The sequence below is a fragment of the Hyposmocoma kahamanoa genome, unplaced genomic scaffold (assembly GCF_003589595.1).
Source record: "Hyposmocoma kahamanoa isolate Upper Pololo Valley unplaced genomic scaffold, ASM358959v1 87, whole genome shotgun sequence".
Lineage (NCBI taxonomy): Eukaryota > Metazoa > Arthropoda > Insecta > Lepidoptera > Cosmopterigidae > Hyposmocoma > Hyposmocoma kahamanoa.
The window spans coordinates 2,441,406-2,456,369 of record NW_020654422.1 but is presented as its reverse complement, the minus strand read 5'-3'; the positions used below and the strand labels follow the sequence as shown (position 1 = coordinate 2,456,369).

The window sequence follows — 14,964 nt, the reverse complement described above, 5'->3', positions numbered from 1 at the left end:
ACTCAACATAGACAGTATACACAACATTTGTAGACTGTTTTCTCGTACTTACGTAAAATCCTAGCACAAAAAATCTACTCACATCATCAAGTTTGCTCTTAATGAGGTTCTTGGCTTGCGCCAGGTGCACCGGGACCTCCAGCTCGGGATGTTCCGCCTTCACGTCCAGTCGAGCCAAGCAATACTTGCCTTGCACCTGGTGTCATATTAAATGGTTTATTATTGGAAATTTCTTGATAGAGATATATTCTTCTGTTGGTCAGTGTAATATTTTTTTCAGCAACATACATACAGTGTTGTTATTTCTAGCGGAAATTTTTAAAAGCATCTTTTGAAAATAACAAACGAGATGCTATCATCAATAATATTTGATGGGCACGTATTTTATTTATAACTAATTCAACTAAATTTCAAAAACTTCCGACCCAAAATATTGTACTCAAAAAAGTCATCTCTAAGCCAACTAATCATCGAAACCTATTCAACGAGCCCAATCATGACTGTTCGGGGAGTCTTTTTTTATTTTTTTTATAATATCAAGTAACGGGACGAACAAGTCGTGCGCCATATGTAAGCTACACGCCTATCCATAAGAATTGCAGTGCCTCTCAAAGCTTTAAATCGCAAAGATCTGAGGGGCACTGCCACTGCGCCCGTCACCCTGAGACATAAGTTAACAAGTTCCATGAGCCTGTTTCACCAGCACCCTTACCCTTCAAAACCGGAACACAGTAATGCTCACATTACTGCTTGGCGGCAGAAATAGGTAAGGTGGCAGAACTTCCCTGGACGAACTTTTTCGCATCCAGCTCTACTGCTATTAAACTAAGAGGTTGCTTCCGTTCTCCGCCCAACATCCGTCCGAAGCAATTCCAGTTAAATACGTAATACATGATCTAATCAAAAGACAATATCAAGTATGAAGCGTCATTCGCATCATGCTACTTTTAATTTGGTCGAGTATTATCTATTTGACAATAATTGTTGCGGTCGGATGTCGGACTTAGGACGGGTGGTAGACCCCCTGGACGCAGCATTAGATACAGGTTACCATATTATTGTATCGGATTTCCAACCAAACTAATATTATAAATGCGAAAATAACTCTGTCTGTTACGTTTTCACGCCTAAACCGCTGAACCAATATTGAAAAAATTTGGTATAGAGGTAGGTGGAACCTAGGCAAAGGATATAAGCTACTTTTTATCACAAAATAAAAACCTTAAATTTGGTCAAACAAAGGATGAAATTTTGTATGGAGAAACAATAAAACTATGAAAATTAGTATAGTACAGTAGTACACGAAGTTCTTATTCTACACAGATGAAGTTGCGAACACCAGCCAATAGTATATATACAATTTCAAGTCGATTGAGTAAGTGAAAGTAAAATAAATATTCATCTTCTGACAGAACCTATTATATTATTATAAAGTTTAAGGTATTTGCCAATTGTTTGCACGATCACTGTATATCAAAAAATAATCCAGTCTGTATCCAACAACCATCGCTTTATTACACGTTACATGGCGCAGCCTGAAGGGTACGAACCTACGCTCCCATAGGGAATCTGATTGCGATCGTTTTGTTACACGTTACAGCCCAACCCTAAACTAGCTGGGAGAAACAGGTGATAATAAGAGGTGATATATTTATTTGGTCTGTGGGTGATATTTTTAAACAGCTGTACAAATCGATACCTACGATAGTGTTCATTGGAGGTATCGAAATGTTCGTCAAACATAGAAGAACCATGAAAGTTAAATTAGCCATTAAATAAAAAAAACCCTATACTTTTTTTTACAAGCCCAGCTATTTGGCAGACAGACATACATAGGTTTCAACGTTATAACTCCCCTATTCCTGCATCGACTGTTTTGAAAAAGAACGTTATTGCTACAAAGTTAAGACATTTTCTTTACATGCTTAATAGCCTATTAAAAGTAGAATTGCCGTTGCCGTTGATGGTTGATGTCTTTGCGTGAAAAAAATTGTTAAACTAATGATTGGCTTTGATTTCAAGCGTAATTGACTAATCTTCCATCTGTATATACGAACAACGTACCACAATCCCACGAGCCCTAAAATCACCCACCTTGACGACACTTCCTGTATCGAGCTGCACTCTCGCACGGCTCCCCAAGCACTGGTCAAAGTCGCCGAGTTGAATACCATTGCCTTGTAGCAGCCCCGAGGGAATCTTTGCAGTAGCGTCTAACACTGGAATAACACGTAACACATGATGGTTTATACATGTATACTTTAAGTACACGTAAACTATTAAACGTTTTATATTTAGTAGTGATAATTAGTTGAATTATTATAACTAAGACTATAATTGTAACTGTAACGTCTTTTGTTTGGATACTAGATATTATTATTGATAAACAAACAGTCAGAAGGTCCTAAGTAGGGAATAAGTGATAACTTTAGCGAAACTAAGGAAGCATCCGCAATGTCCTCAACTACCCTCAAAAAATCTCGACTATCTGTCGTAACTTTGTCGTGAACATTTATTTGATCGTTGAACGTCTGTGGTGTCTAGCTGTTCCCACTAGATCGTGACGACAATTTATTGGTTCACGGCAGCCACCTTGCCGTTTGCACGACAGAATCGTTTGAAGCTGCGATTGTTTGTCGTCACATTTTTATCATGAGGATTTATTTATCGTCTGACGTCTGTTGTTCTAGCTCTTCCCATTGTTACGACAGTCTGTCGTAGTAACATCAATAAAGTCGTGAACTACAGATAAGGCTGATTCATGTTACACCGTCCCGGGGCCGGGCCGTCACAGTGCCATGTCAGCTATTGCAATAGCTCTTGATGACGAAGTATTGGAAACGCAAATTGAAACTAGAAAAGAAGATGGTGTGTACATCCTGCCTGGAGATAAAGAGAATCCGAAGGAGAATTTGCCACGCTACACAAAGATTTAATAGATGATGAGACCATTTTGAGCTTGCGCTGTCCACTACACTATAGTCCAACATTGACTACCTTCCTGGTGACAGGCGAATGCATTCATATTACGACGTGTCGATCGGGCCGGGTTGGAACCGGGAAAAAATACTCGACGACGTGCCCCGACAGTACCTCGGCCGTGACACGGACTCGATCATGGAATTCTTACAAAAGCATATATAGATATTTGACCGTGCCACGGCCGGTGCACGACCGGAGCACGGCCCAACCCCTGCACGGTATGACATGAATTAGCCTCTAATCGTGTTCTACTATATGTGAACAACTTCATTTACAAGACACGGCACTTTAAACTGCATGACCATTTGTCGTCACGCCATAATGGGTACGCGCCCTAACTCGTGTTGATGCTATTATGCGAAAAAGAGCAGCTTCGCCAATGCGCAGAATTAGTAGCAGCGACAGTGCCGGCTTTACCTATGTGCAACGCACACGAGGGCACGTCTTAGGCGGACTATTGCTTACCAACATCATTTATAATTGCACCGTTTGCCCTCGAATTTCCGACCACTGGGAAAAACATAATTGTAAGTATTCCATTTTGATCGCGTGATACTAGAGGGCGCTTGGGTATTGTTTTCATCCGGGCGCTACTTGGGTTAGCGCCGGCACTGGCAAGCGAAAACAACCTCCTGGGTGTCATTGCATTCAAGGTCAATAATTATTCGTAATATTACCCCTATTTTTAACCGACTTCAAAAAATGTGAAGGTTCTCAATTCGAGTCTATTTTTTTGTGTATAAGTTGTTATTGTTGTATATGTAGTGTTGTTGTTTTTGTGTAATGCTGTTACTTCGTATTTGTAAACCGATTTTAATGATTCTATTTTGTTGGAAAGAGGGATACCTCAATATTAGTCCCAGACGCGTAGATGTTTTATCTTTCCAGTGTCGACTTATTCTTTTTCTCGAATTTCCTGTTTGTGCCTTTCTTTCTTCCGATGGCAGTTTAACACTTATATAAATATAGTTGATGATAGCATTAGACGAAATATAGTTGACCTACAAAACATTATCCAATTCACAGTTTTTCACGACTGCTACACGTTGGAAATTGAACTTTTTCGCATCTAAATCGCAAATATTTGTTATAGACACATACGATGTGTAAAATATTTTAACAAAGCATGCATTTTATAACTATTAATGCATTTTTAATTTAAAAAAAACTTTATTATTGACATTATTGCCTCAACTTGGCTAGTACAACGTGGTAATTTTTATAAGCTCTCTTAGGTGGTGCTACGGCTTAAAAGCAAGGTTAAACCCACTATGTGGTCTCTGGTTAAACCCAATACAAGGATCCGCAATAAGCACATTGACAAATTCCGTAGTTCAATTGGCAGAACAGCATCCACGCTGAAGTAGCGTCGCCGATTCGAGTCCGCTCGGGACGAAGAAATTTTCCTTTCGGTTTGTTCGATATTTGCATCAATCATCATCATCATATCAGCCGAAAGACGTCCACTGCTGAACAAAGGCCTCCCCCAAAGATTTTCAGAGTAGCCAATCGGAAACGGCGGCTTGTATCCATAATTACAATAAACTAAGGGTCGTATTCTGGAACTCTACTCAATGCTCAAGTAAGGATTTGAGTATAGTTTAAAGCACTCGAAATCATACTCAAGTCCCTGCCATTAGGGTCGTATTTCCAGTGCTTGTGTTTCCAATGCAATCCTGACTTGAGCATTGAGTAGAGTTCTAGAATACGACCCTAAGAGAGTATTTTCTAAAAAAAATATGAATATAAACACCGTATTAAAAACAGAACACAAAATAACACATTTTTTATAATGTCAAGTGACGGGACGAACAAGTCGTGCGCCTGGTTGTAAGCAACACGCCTGTCCATAACAATTGCAGTGCCAGTGTTACTACCACTACACCTGTAACCATGAGACATAAGTTGACAAGTCCCGTGTGCCTGTAATTTCACCTGCACCTTTAGGCGCAGTCGACACGAATTTCATCGCGCTTACTCCGCGCGGCCTCCGAGCGAAGCCCGCGTTCCCGCTGCGCAGCGGCCGGTTGCGTCTAACTGTCATTGCAAAATACGCTCTATTTATTTACTTTTTACGTTTTAACTTAAATATGCGTCCCGGGCGCCTGGCTTGAATTTGGTCTTTAATTGTTGTTGCCTAGTAAATAGAATTCAGATTCGGGGCCGCACAAAATCTTTCGCCTCGTGTAACTGGGCGCATATCCTTCAAAACCGGCATACAGTAATGCTCAATTACTGCTTGGCGGCAAAAATAGGTAAGTTGGTAGCATTTCCCTGGACAAACTCTTTCATAAGGCGCTCTACTGCTAATAAATATATTAACGAGTAGTAGGTATAATTATGTAGTCTTATGTCTGCTTGGGATTTACAATGATAGGAAATACAAGTAATACAAAAGGTTAATTATTATTTTTGTATTTGAAGTTACAGTTACAGTTTACCTAATACTATTTGCATAGTTAAAGAGTAAACTCACGATTCCTTTATTACCATTCTGTGTGAAGTCTCAATGGACCTATGAAGTCGGCACGCAAAGGTAACTGAAGAACGAAATGATGTTTACAGCTCGCCTCCCTTGGGAACAACTCTAGCATGGTTCAAACAGCATATTGTTCAGTTACTGTCTAATGTTACTAAGTTTAGTACATAATAGAAAGTTTAATTATCGTACAACATAGATTTACACGTAACAAATTGTAAAAATTTAAGCTAATATCATGTCTCAAAGCACATTTGCACTTTCCTAATGTGAAACAAGTGTAGGAAAACTACTATTTATTTAGATTTACTGCTTTCATGGATATTCACTGAATGATTATCACTGATTACAGGCTTCTTACCATGGTACGAGTTCTTTCTGTTATCCCGATATTTTGGAACGGTTACACGCTCCATGGTTACAAGTTGACTGATTACGTAATTAGATGTTTTGCTGTTTTTCCCACACTACCGAATGGAACACCCATTGTGAGAGATATTATCTATAATACAATAAATACTGAATATTTTTGGAATATACGGAGACGTACACATAGGTCAGTTGTTGGCGCTGTACTATTTCAGCTTTCTAATATGTGATTTCAGCACAAACGAGAGTGATATTTAAAAGTGATATAAGGCCCATTTGCCTGATGAGTTGCCAGGGATGGGTGGCCCTTATTGCATCTTTATTTCTGGTGATATTCTCGATGACGGCAGATAACAGCTTTAAGAGCAGACATATATGTCCACTGGTACTCCAAAAGAGCTCCTTGTGAAAAAGTTAATCCAGGACAGTACTACCACTTTTTTTCATCAACCAAAAATTCAGCATTCGCATCTGTGTGGAAAACCTGCATTAGCAACAACGCTGGTATTATTAATTTTTATTATTAGGGTGGCTTCATTCAGAGCCTATGTATGCATCCTTTCATCACTGCGAACAGTCTTTTGCCAGTTCGTCCGCTGACACATTACCCTCGACGTCAGAGTAGCCTGGAACGCAGCGCAGGACCGCTGTGTTATTTTCCCCGAGAGTATTCAATATATTAACAAAGTTCTCTACTATCCTCGATGTTTGGGTGACTGAGGCTAGTGCATGTAGATCCGCTTGACTATCCGAGTTTATGTAAATATACTTGTCAACGTGGCCTCTCTTCAAGTTTAAATCCACACAAGCAATTATGGCGTACACTTCGGCCTAAAAGATAGAGGAGTGTCGTCTCAAGTTCAGCTTATAGCTGAGCCTGGGACTCACGCCGTTTATTCAACAGCCTACGTTGGGTCCCATCTTAGACCCATCGGTGTACTATAGAATGCTGCCGTCCTTCCAAGTGAGACTGTTAGTTTCCCAGTCTTTCCTAGTTGGAAACTCTACATGGTAGAGATTTTTAAAGTTTTGCTTGAGAAGCATGACATCAGAAGTCATTCCCAGAATAGAGTATTCCAGAATTGAGTCTTGGGCTGCTCGCAATGTCTGGGAGAGCCATTTACTCCTTAATCTAGTGATAAGCCTGTACATGATGGTACTGGCCTCCGTTTGTGTGAATAATTAAAGTACAGTCCTGATACACAGAGTGGAATCGTTAAGTGTGTCCAGGCAATTCTTACGTAAATATACGGTATATAGAAAACCTTTCAACTGATATCAAAAGAACGTTACCTAATGAGTAAAACAACATCAACAACATTAACGTTAAAATTTTGGATATTTTTAGTTTTTATTTTAAAAAAAATTATGATGTCCTTTTACTCATAAGTATTTTCGACATGTGGAATGAAGTGGTAGACATTCAAATCATATTTGTATTGCAAAAACGAGCGATTCGTTCTGTGTACCGTTTAGGTTCTCGGGTTTCTCTCAGAGAAAAGTTTAAGGAGACTGGTATCATGACTGCAGCATCACAGGACAATCTGAGAATCTAAATATAAGGATAGCTGTCTAGGTATCTCTTATATACTATAATTCAACTGAACATACCATAATGCTTGTGCATTCTATAGTTTTATGTTGTCATTACGCAGGTCAAAACATTGGTATACAAGGTGTAAGCGTGCCCAGGCGATTATTTCGTAAATATGAACGATATATTTAAACTTATGTCGAAAATACTTATGAGTAAAAGGACATCATAAATTTTTTTTTAATAAAAACTAGAAATATCCAAAATTTTAACGTTAATGTTGTTGATGTTGTTTTACTCATTAGGTAACGTTCTTTTGATATCAGTTGAAAGGGTTTCGATATACCGTATATTTACGTAATAAACTACTAACTACTCAAATATTTTATATGCCCGTAAAATATACATAATTTCAATAAGAAAGAAGATATCCATAATATTAACCTTAGAGCTAAGTCCAAACTCATGCTACCACGATTTCGTTTAACCAACGACTCTTTTATGGGGAACTGTGTACGTTTTTACAATAAGATTCCGGAGCATATATTAAGGTTATTATTTCCTAAGTTTAAAAGCTAAATAAAAACTATTTTGATTGAAAAGTCATATAACTAAATTGAAGACTACGTGGTAGATAAAAGACATGGTTCTAGATACCACACAAATTTGATTCAAAGTATATTTCATAGCATTTAAGTTTATTTGAAAAGAGCAATCTTCTTGCTCGTTCTTCTCAGGGCAGTCAACGTAGTGAATGAGCAGTAGTTTAAATGTGACGTTTTTCAAGTGTAAATTTATTTTACCTATGGAATAAATGATTCTTTGACTTTGACTTTGATTTAACAATAGGTCATTCGGCAGGCGCTGCGCAAAAATTTTGCACAATATAAACTCACGCCTATGATTTTAAAATCATAATCGCTTTGAAGACCCGCAGTTCCAGGTCCGGATCCATAAATTAAATGCGGAACACTGAGCTCACAAGCTACCCACTAAATAAACTAAAAACACTGATACCACAGTTTGTGCGGTATTTCCCGAAAAATGTTCAGCCCATAAAATTGCAGCCGTGGCTTACCGAGGCGGATCGCTAGCTAGTCTTAATTTAACACACAAGTCATTATAGAAAACATGTGTCGGGGGATTGGTAGTAAAACCAGTTATCTTGAAATAGTGTTTAAATTCAGGAGTATATTTTGTAAAACCTAGCGATAGCATCGAATTATTGCATCGTACTAACTATTGTTATTAATAACTGGCTATATCAGATAAAAATGTCCCATAAGTAGATACAGGTATCCTCAACGGATAAAGTTTACTTGGCCCACCACATTGACTTCATGCGGGGCACAAGTTTTAGATTTTTAGTAGCAGTAGAGCTTCATATTGAAGAGTTCGTCCATGGTGCCGCCTTACCTATTTCTGCTACCAAGCAGTGATGTGAGCTCTATTGCGTTCCGGTTTTGAATGGTCAGGGCGCTGGTGAAATTACAGGCACGTGAGACTTGTTAACTTACATCTCAGGTTGACGGACGCAGTCACATGATATATAATTCTTTTATATATATATATATATATATATAGAAGGAAGCAAACGAGCAATGAGCCACTTGAAGGAGGTCATCGTCGCCCATGGACATTTGCAACATCAGATGAGCTGCTTATGCGTTGCCAGCTTTTGAGAGCCCTGTAAACACGCTTTTTGAAGAACCCCATGTCGTAGCGCAAAGGAAATACTTCAGGAGGAAGATCATTCCACATCTTGCAGGTTCGAGGAAAGAACGAACGAGATGCCCGCGTGGTCTTACAAGCAAGCCATCTAAGAAATGGGGTTGGACTTTATTCCTTTAGCGGGAGGTGTGATGGTGAAAACGAGACGGTGGCACCAGTTCGAAAAGTTCCTCGGAACACTCCCCATTGTAAAGACGATAGAATAAACATAGAGAGCCAACGTCTGTCCCTTGGCTAAGGGGCTGCATATATGTTTAATAATTACTAACATAGTGCTGCCCCATTTAGGTCTGTGTGTTTTTTTTAAATTTATGGTATCAAAACCAGTAAATTAATAGTCTAATAATACGTTTGCGACCCAAATATTAGGAGTCATGAAATGGCCCTATATAGGTCAAACTATATCCAAAGGTGAACGTCTAAAATTGTTATGTTTAAGGTTTAAGGTGTAGGACGTTGTTCACGATATAATTTATCTCTTAAACGTAGACTGGCTTAAAAGAAAAACATATTAGCTCTAATAAAAATTTGTGAGTAGCCTCATTTCCAATAAATGTATTATGAAAAAAATATCACTTTAATAGTTTAAAAATATGCCAACATATACAAAAGATATACAAAAGACTAGAGTTGATGATGATAGTGCATATAAATTTCATCACAGATACACTGCCCTTGACTGAGTAAAGGCGACACGTGATAATTTATGTTTTTTTAACAGTTACATCTGTTGTCGAAATTTCTGAAACGCTGCCAGTGTAAATAAATAGGCGCTCTAACTAGGATCGCGCGGCTACAAAACAGTATTAATTTGTAAATTATTTCACAGATTTCTCTTATTAAGCCTAAGACGAGTCACCGAAGGAGAAGCGGGATAAACTGTTTTTCTAGATCAAATTGTTTAGGTATTTACTATTAAATAACTATCTTACAAAAAATATACGATACACCCAAGGATATTGTGTAAAGAATATGCTAATTTGTTACACGATAGGACGCACTTTACCCAATCATAAAAATACTTAAAAACAAACTAAAATAAAAATGTACAATGAATTATTTAAGAATAAAATATTTAATTATGCACATAATTTTTATTTTTGTATTTGTCTTTAAGTATTACAGAGAACGCACAAAATTTTGGTTTTCAAGTGAAGCCTATTAAATTTACATTCATCCCAATGACTTGAAAATTGCCTAGCTGTGTAACGACACGCCGCGCCACTGGCTGCCCCGTCAGTCGCAATCGCTTGTCAACGTCGGATCTGTGTAAAATTATTTCGCCTATTCTCATTTTTAACCGACTTCAAAAAAGAGGAGGTTCTCGATTCGATAGTTTTTTTTGTTGTAGGTATGCATGTTACGCGATAACTAAATAAATAATATAATTAAATAAAATTTGTGAACCAATTTTGATGATTCTTTTTTTGCTGAATGAGGGTACCTCAGTATTGGTCTCATTTAAATGTGAAGGAAATATTTCATCTCTAAGGGTGGCAAACTAGCGGATGAATCCGGTTTCGCGCACTTTCTGGTCACCGATTTCAAAAAAACTTGGCAAATAGATCTAATTCCACGAACTTTTGAGGTCGGCTTTTTTTAATAAAAATGTTACAATTATATTCATATTAATTTTCACCGTGCGGATTGCGGCACGCGAGGGCCGCCCCCTCCCACAACAACAATACCAGTAAAGCTCCTTGTGAAAGAGTTCGTCCAGGGTAGTACTGCCACCTTACCTATTTCTGCCTCCAAGCAGTAATATTAGCATTACTGTGTTCCGAGTTTGAAGGCTAAAAGGGTGCTGGTGAAATTACAGGCACATGGGACTTGTCAACTTATGTCAGGGTGTCGGGCGCAGTGGCAGTTCCGCTCAGATCTTTGCGATTTAAATCTCTGAGTGACACTGCAATTGTTATGGATAGGCCTGTAACTCTGCCGTGTGTTAACTGAAACGCGTTGACAAAATCATTTTTGAGATATCATATAAAAACGATAACCCAGTTTTATAATAAAACTTTTTATTATAAATTAATTAATTATAAAATTAAAATTGTTTAAAGATATTTAGCAAAGCATCGTTAGGATAAGTTTTGATGTATCCGATACGTTAACTAACTTTAACTGTTCTGAAAAAGATAATTTTGGACTCCATCTTCCGTGTTTAAAACGGATATTTGACCATATGTCACTTTGCCACGCTTTAGTTAATGGACGGCAGAGCTTACCATCAGGCGTACGACTTGGTCGTCCCGTCACTTGATATTATTTAAAAAAAAATTAAACTTAGGAATATTTTGTGGATTGATTACGGCACAAATAGTTGAAAGATTATGGAAAGCGGACACATCATACTTTAAATCACCTTTTGTATATTTATGTTACATACGTTATTGCACACACACCAGGCTATATAAACTGTTACAATTTAAAACTTTTGAACGCTATATAAATGACTTAAGGTTCAAATTTCAAACAAGTTTGCCTGTTATGCAAAACTTCGTATTCCGTGGTTATCTATAAATATTTAAGAATTTTAGCAACAACATATCTAAATAAACCGCTGAATGACAAGAAGGAAAATAAAGTAAGTACAATATTTAGTAAACAACATAAATAATAATAATAATAATAACAATGACAATTTTAACAACAAGACGTTATGCCTGCGTAAAAAATAAACAATTCATTAATTCGTTTGCAATTGCTAGCGAAAACAATCCTTCTTGTGTACAATTTCTTCTATTTAAATTTCTGAGAATTAATATTCGTATCAAAATAAATTCCTACAATAAAACAATGTTTATGGTCAGTATTTTTTTCTTCTGTGACACCATGTGCGTGGTTGAAAAGGGTATAATGGACCATCTATCAAGCTTAATTGAGTTACAAACATCCATCCAAACTTTGTATTTCATGATTGAGTGAGACGTGATCAGCAGATAATTATACAAATTCGCAGAAGTTAATACAAATGTTTACTGTATCTAATGGACCAGAGTCGCACTAAAACATAGTATTTATGACTTTACACCTTAACATTACGAGAGATACCTTCTCATGAAACTTAAACCGACAACTCATCACCTATTAATGAAGAACGCGTGGTCTTCCAAAGCAACCAACCGAACTGACAAATTTAATATATTTATAGATTATATTAATGGAAGTTCACTGGCTTCGATTCCTGGAATGGCTATAAACAAAATGCAAACGTTTACCCGTTTGACGTCTTATGAATATTAAAAGTATTATGCGTCAATACTAATAGAGCTCCAATCAAATATTCACTATTTGGTATAACTAAAGATTCACTGTTACTTACAAATATCCTGTTATCTAAACTAATTTGGCTCACCATTTCGATACCCTTTCAACAATTCGAAATTTACCAAAAAAGCTTTATCCAGTGATTCAGCACAGAAAATATGTTTTGCTCGACCGTATTTCTTGGAAAAAATGCAAATCTTAAACAAAAGTTTTAATAAAATGTACACGCTACGTACTGAACATCATAGCAATAAAACTATTTTAAACTAAAGAGTATTAGCCACGTCATGACGAATAACAAAGGATTGATCTGGCAACGATAAACAAATCTGTTGAACTGAAATTAACTCGAATAATTGTAACAAACAAAAATATGTGTACGTACGTATAGTCTGTACTGTTTTCTCAGTTAAATCGCTTTCAAAGCGGATTTTATTTTTAATGTTAACGCAAAAATGATCATTGTTTTTTGAGAAAAATTCGATTACCAGCTTGTGAAAATTGTAGTTACTTACTATTCAAAGCCCATAATTTGGTTCCTCGTAACTGCCTCAGTAGAATCTGTCCATGACGTCGGCATTCCGGATTGTGAATACGCGAAAAGTTTGGAGCAAAAGTGGGAAAGAAAGCGTAAAAGTCCTCAAATTCACTTTGGAGCAAATTTCGTCTTTGTAAAGCATCCGTTACGTCCTTCAAATGAGTTTCACTTTTGTAATAAATTTCTTGACTGTTTACTAGTTTTTCTGCTGATGATTTGATACTTTTTCCAAGGTCTTTCACTGCCTTTTCTTTAGAGTCAGACTTCTTATCTTTTTTAAGCTCTTCTTGTTTGGTTTTGACTTGTTTTGATTTCACATCTTCTTCTACCTCTTTTCGTTTCTTTGCAGATTCTGTGGTATCAGGTTTTGATTTCTTTTCGTCTTTCACTTTGTCAGTTGGTTTTATTTCTTTCTTAGGCTCGGGTTTTTTCACATCCTCTTTTTTAGATTCCAATACTTTGGCTTTGTTTTTCACAACATCTCCTTTTGTAAGTGATTCTTTTTTACCTTCCAAATGTTTTGATGCTTTATCGGTAGCTGGTTTGTCTGGCTTTGGCATGTGGACAATATTTTTTGTTTTTGCCATTTTTTTCAATCCATTATAAATGTCACTTTCATCGTCAACATCTTCATCGTCGTCGTCATCGTCATCATCATCATCACTATTGTCGTCGCCGTTGTCGTTATCATCATCAACTCTTAATTTTTTAAATAAATTTTTATTCTTATTATTGTTGCTATGTCCTTTAGACTGTTCTGGTTTCTTTTTAATGTTTTCAGATTTTTTGGGCTTGTAATCTTCATCATCATCGTCGTCGTCGTCGTCATCGTCATCGACATCGTCAATCGTCTTTTTTGAAGGTTTTTTAGTTGTTACTTTAGAATCTGATTCAGGAATCTTTTTCTTAATATCTTTACCGCCATCTGATTTTATGGATACTTTTTTTTCTTTGTCTTGTGTGTCCTGTTTTGATTTCTTTTTCTTATCATCATCATCGCCATCATCTTTTTTTACTGGTTTTTTAACTTTATCTTTAGAAGTCTGCTTCTTACTAGAATCATGTAACTTTTTAGGCGCAGATTGTTTCATTTCTACTAGTGTAATGTCATCGTCGTCATCATCATCGTCATCATCATCATCCACTACCGGTTTTTTAATTTTACCATCCGTACCACCTTTTTTCGCTTTCACAACCTTGGAAGGTTCTTCTTTTTTAAGACCTGTTTCACTTTTCAAAAAGTCCAAATCATCATCATCATCGTCGTCGTCATCAGCACTGTCATCTACATATTTATAATTTAGTTTACCCGCTTTCTGGTTCAATTCCTGTTGCTTTTCCCGAACAGCTTTTTTCAACTCGTCATAACGTTTAGCACTTTCGATTTTAACACTATGCAACTTTTGACCGACCTTGGAATCGTCCACGTCACAGTCTTCACACTTGTGTTTCTTTAAATCAGCTTTTAAACTGTCCTGAATATTCGCAGGTAAATCACGTACACGGAATGCGGTTATCACTGTTGCTAGGATGGGTAGGCAGATTAAAATTAGAGCTAGCGTCCATCTATGTCGCGCCATGGTCGACGCGGTCCGAGGCGCTCACGGCGCCATTCTCGATTCGACTAGCGCGTCTACGGCCAGAAACCCTGGCGTTTATTTGTAACACTACAAACATTCAGAAACTGGGGGGATTTCATTCATAATTTTCGCGCTTTTGGGTTAGTATTATTAAAGATTTAGTTGGGAAAGGTACGTTTGAATGCGGGAGTTAATTCGTACTAGCGCTCGAACCCAGCTGTGGCATGCGTCCAAGATCAGAGTAAAAATAGTGTTGCAGAGGCGATTGTACGGCGCGCGCGACTGCTCACTGACGTCCGATGGATTGGCTGCATTGTGATAGATACTGATCTTGTTTTTAATTGACCCTTACCTACTTGGGTGTCATGCCGACCATACGACTACTGTTCATATTTCTTTTACATTACATAGATACTTTTAAATTTTTCATAATAACGACAAACCGTACGTTATAATAAAGATACGAAGTAATATAATAGGT

At 37.3% G+C, this 14,964-nt stretch overlaps 1 protein-coding gene across 1 annotated transcript in view; it reads right to left on the bottom strand.

The window, feature by feature from the left end:
- LOC113235298 overlaps positions 1–14,632 on the bottom strand; it is a 50,055-nt gene extending 35,423 nt beyond the window's left edge. Inside the window, exons 1-3 of the mRNA XM_026470958.1 lie at positions 12,881–14,632; positions 2,095–2,219; positions 83–196 (exon numbers count right to left, since the gene is read on the bottom strand). Of these exons, the coding sequence (XP_026326743.1) occupies positions 83–196; positions 2,095–2,219; positions 12,881–14,483 (1,842 nt within the window). The 5' untranslated portion in view covers positions 14,484–14,632. The remainder of the gene's footprint in view (positions 1–82; positions 197–2,094; positions 2,220–12,880) is intronic.
- Between the last annotated feature and the right edge of the window lie 332 nt (positions 14,633–14,964).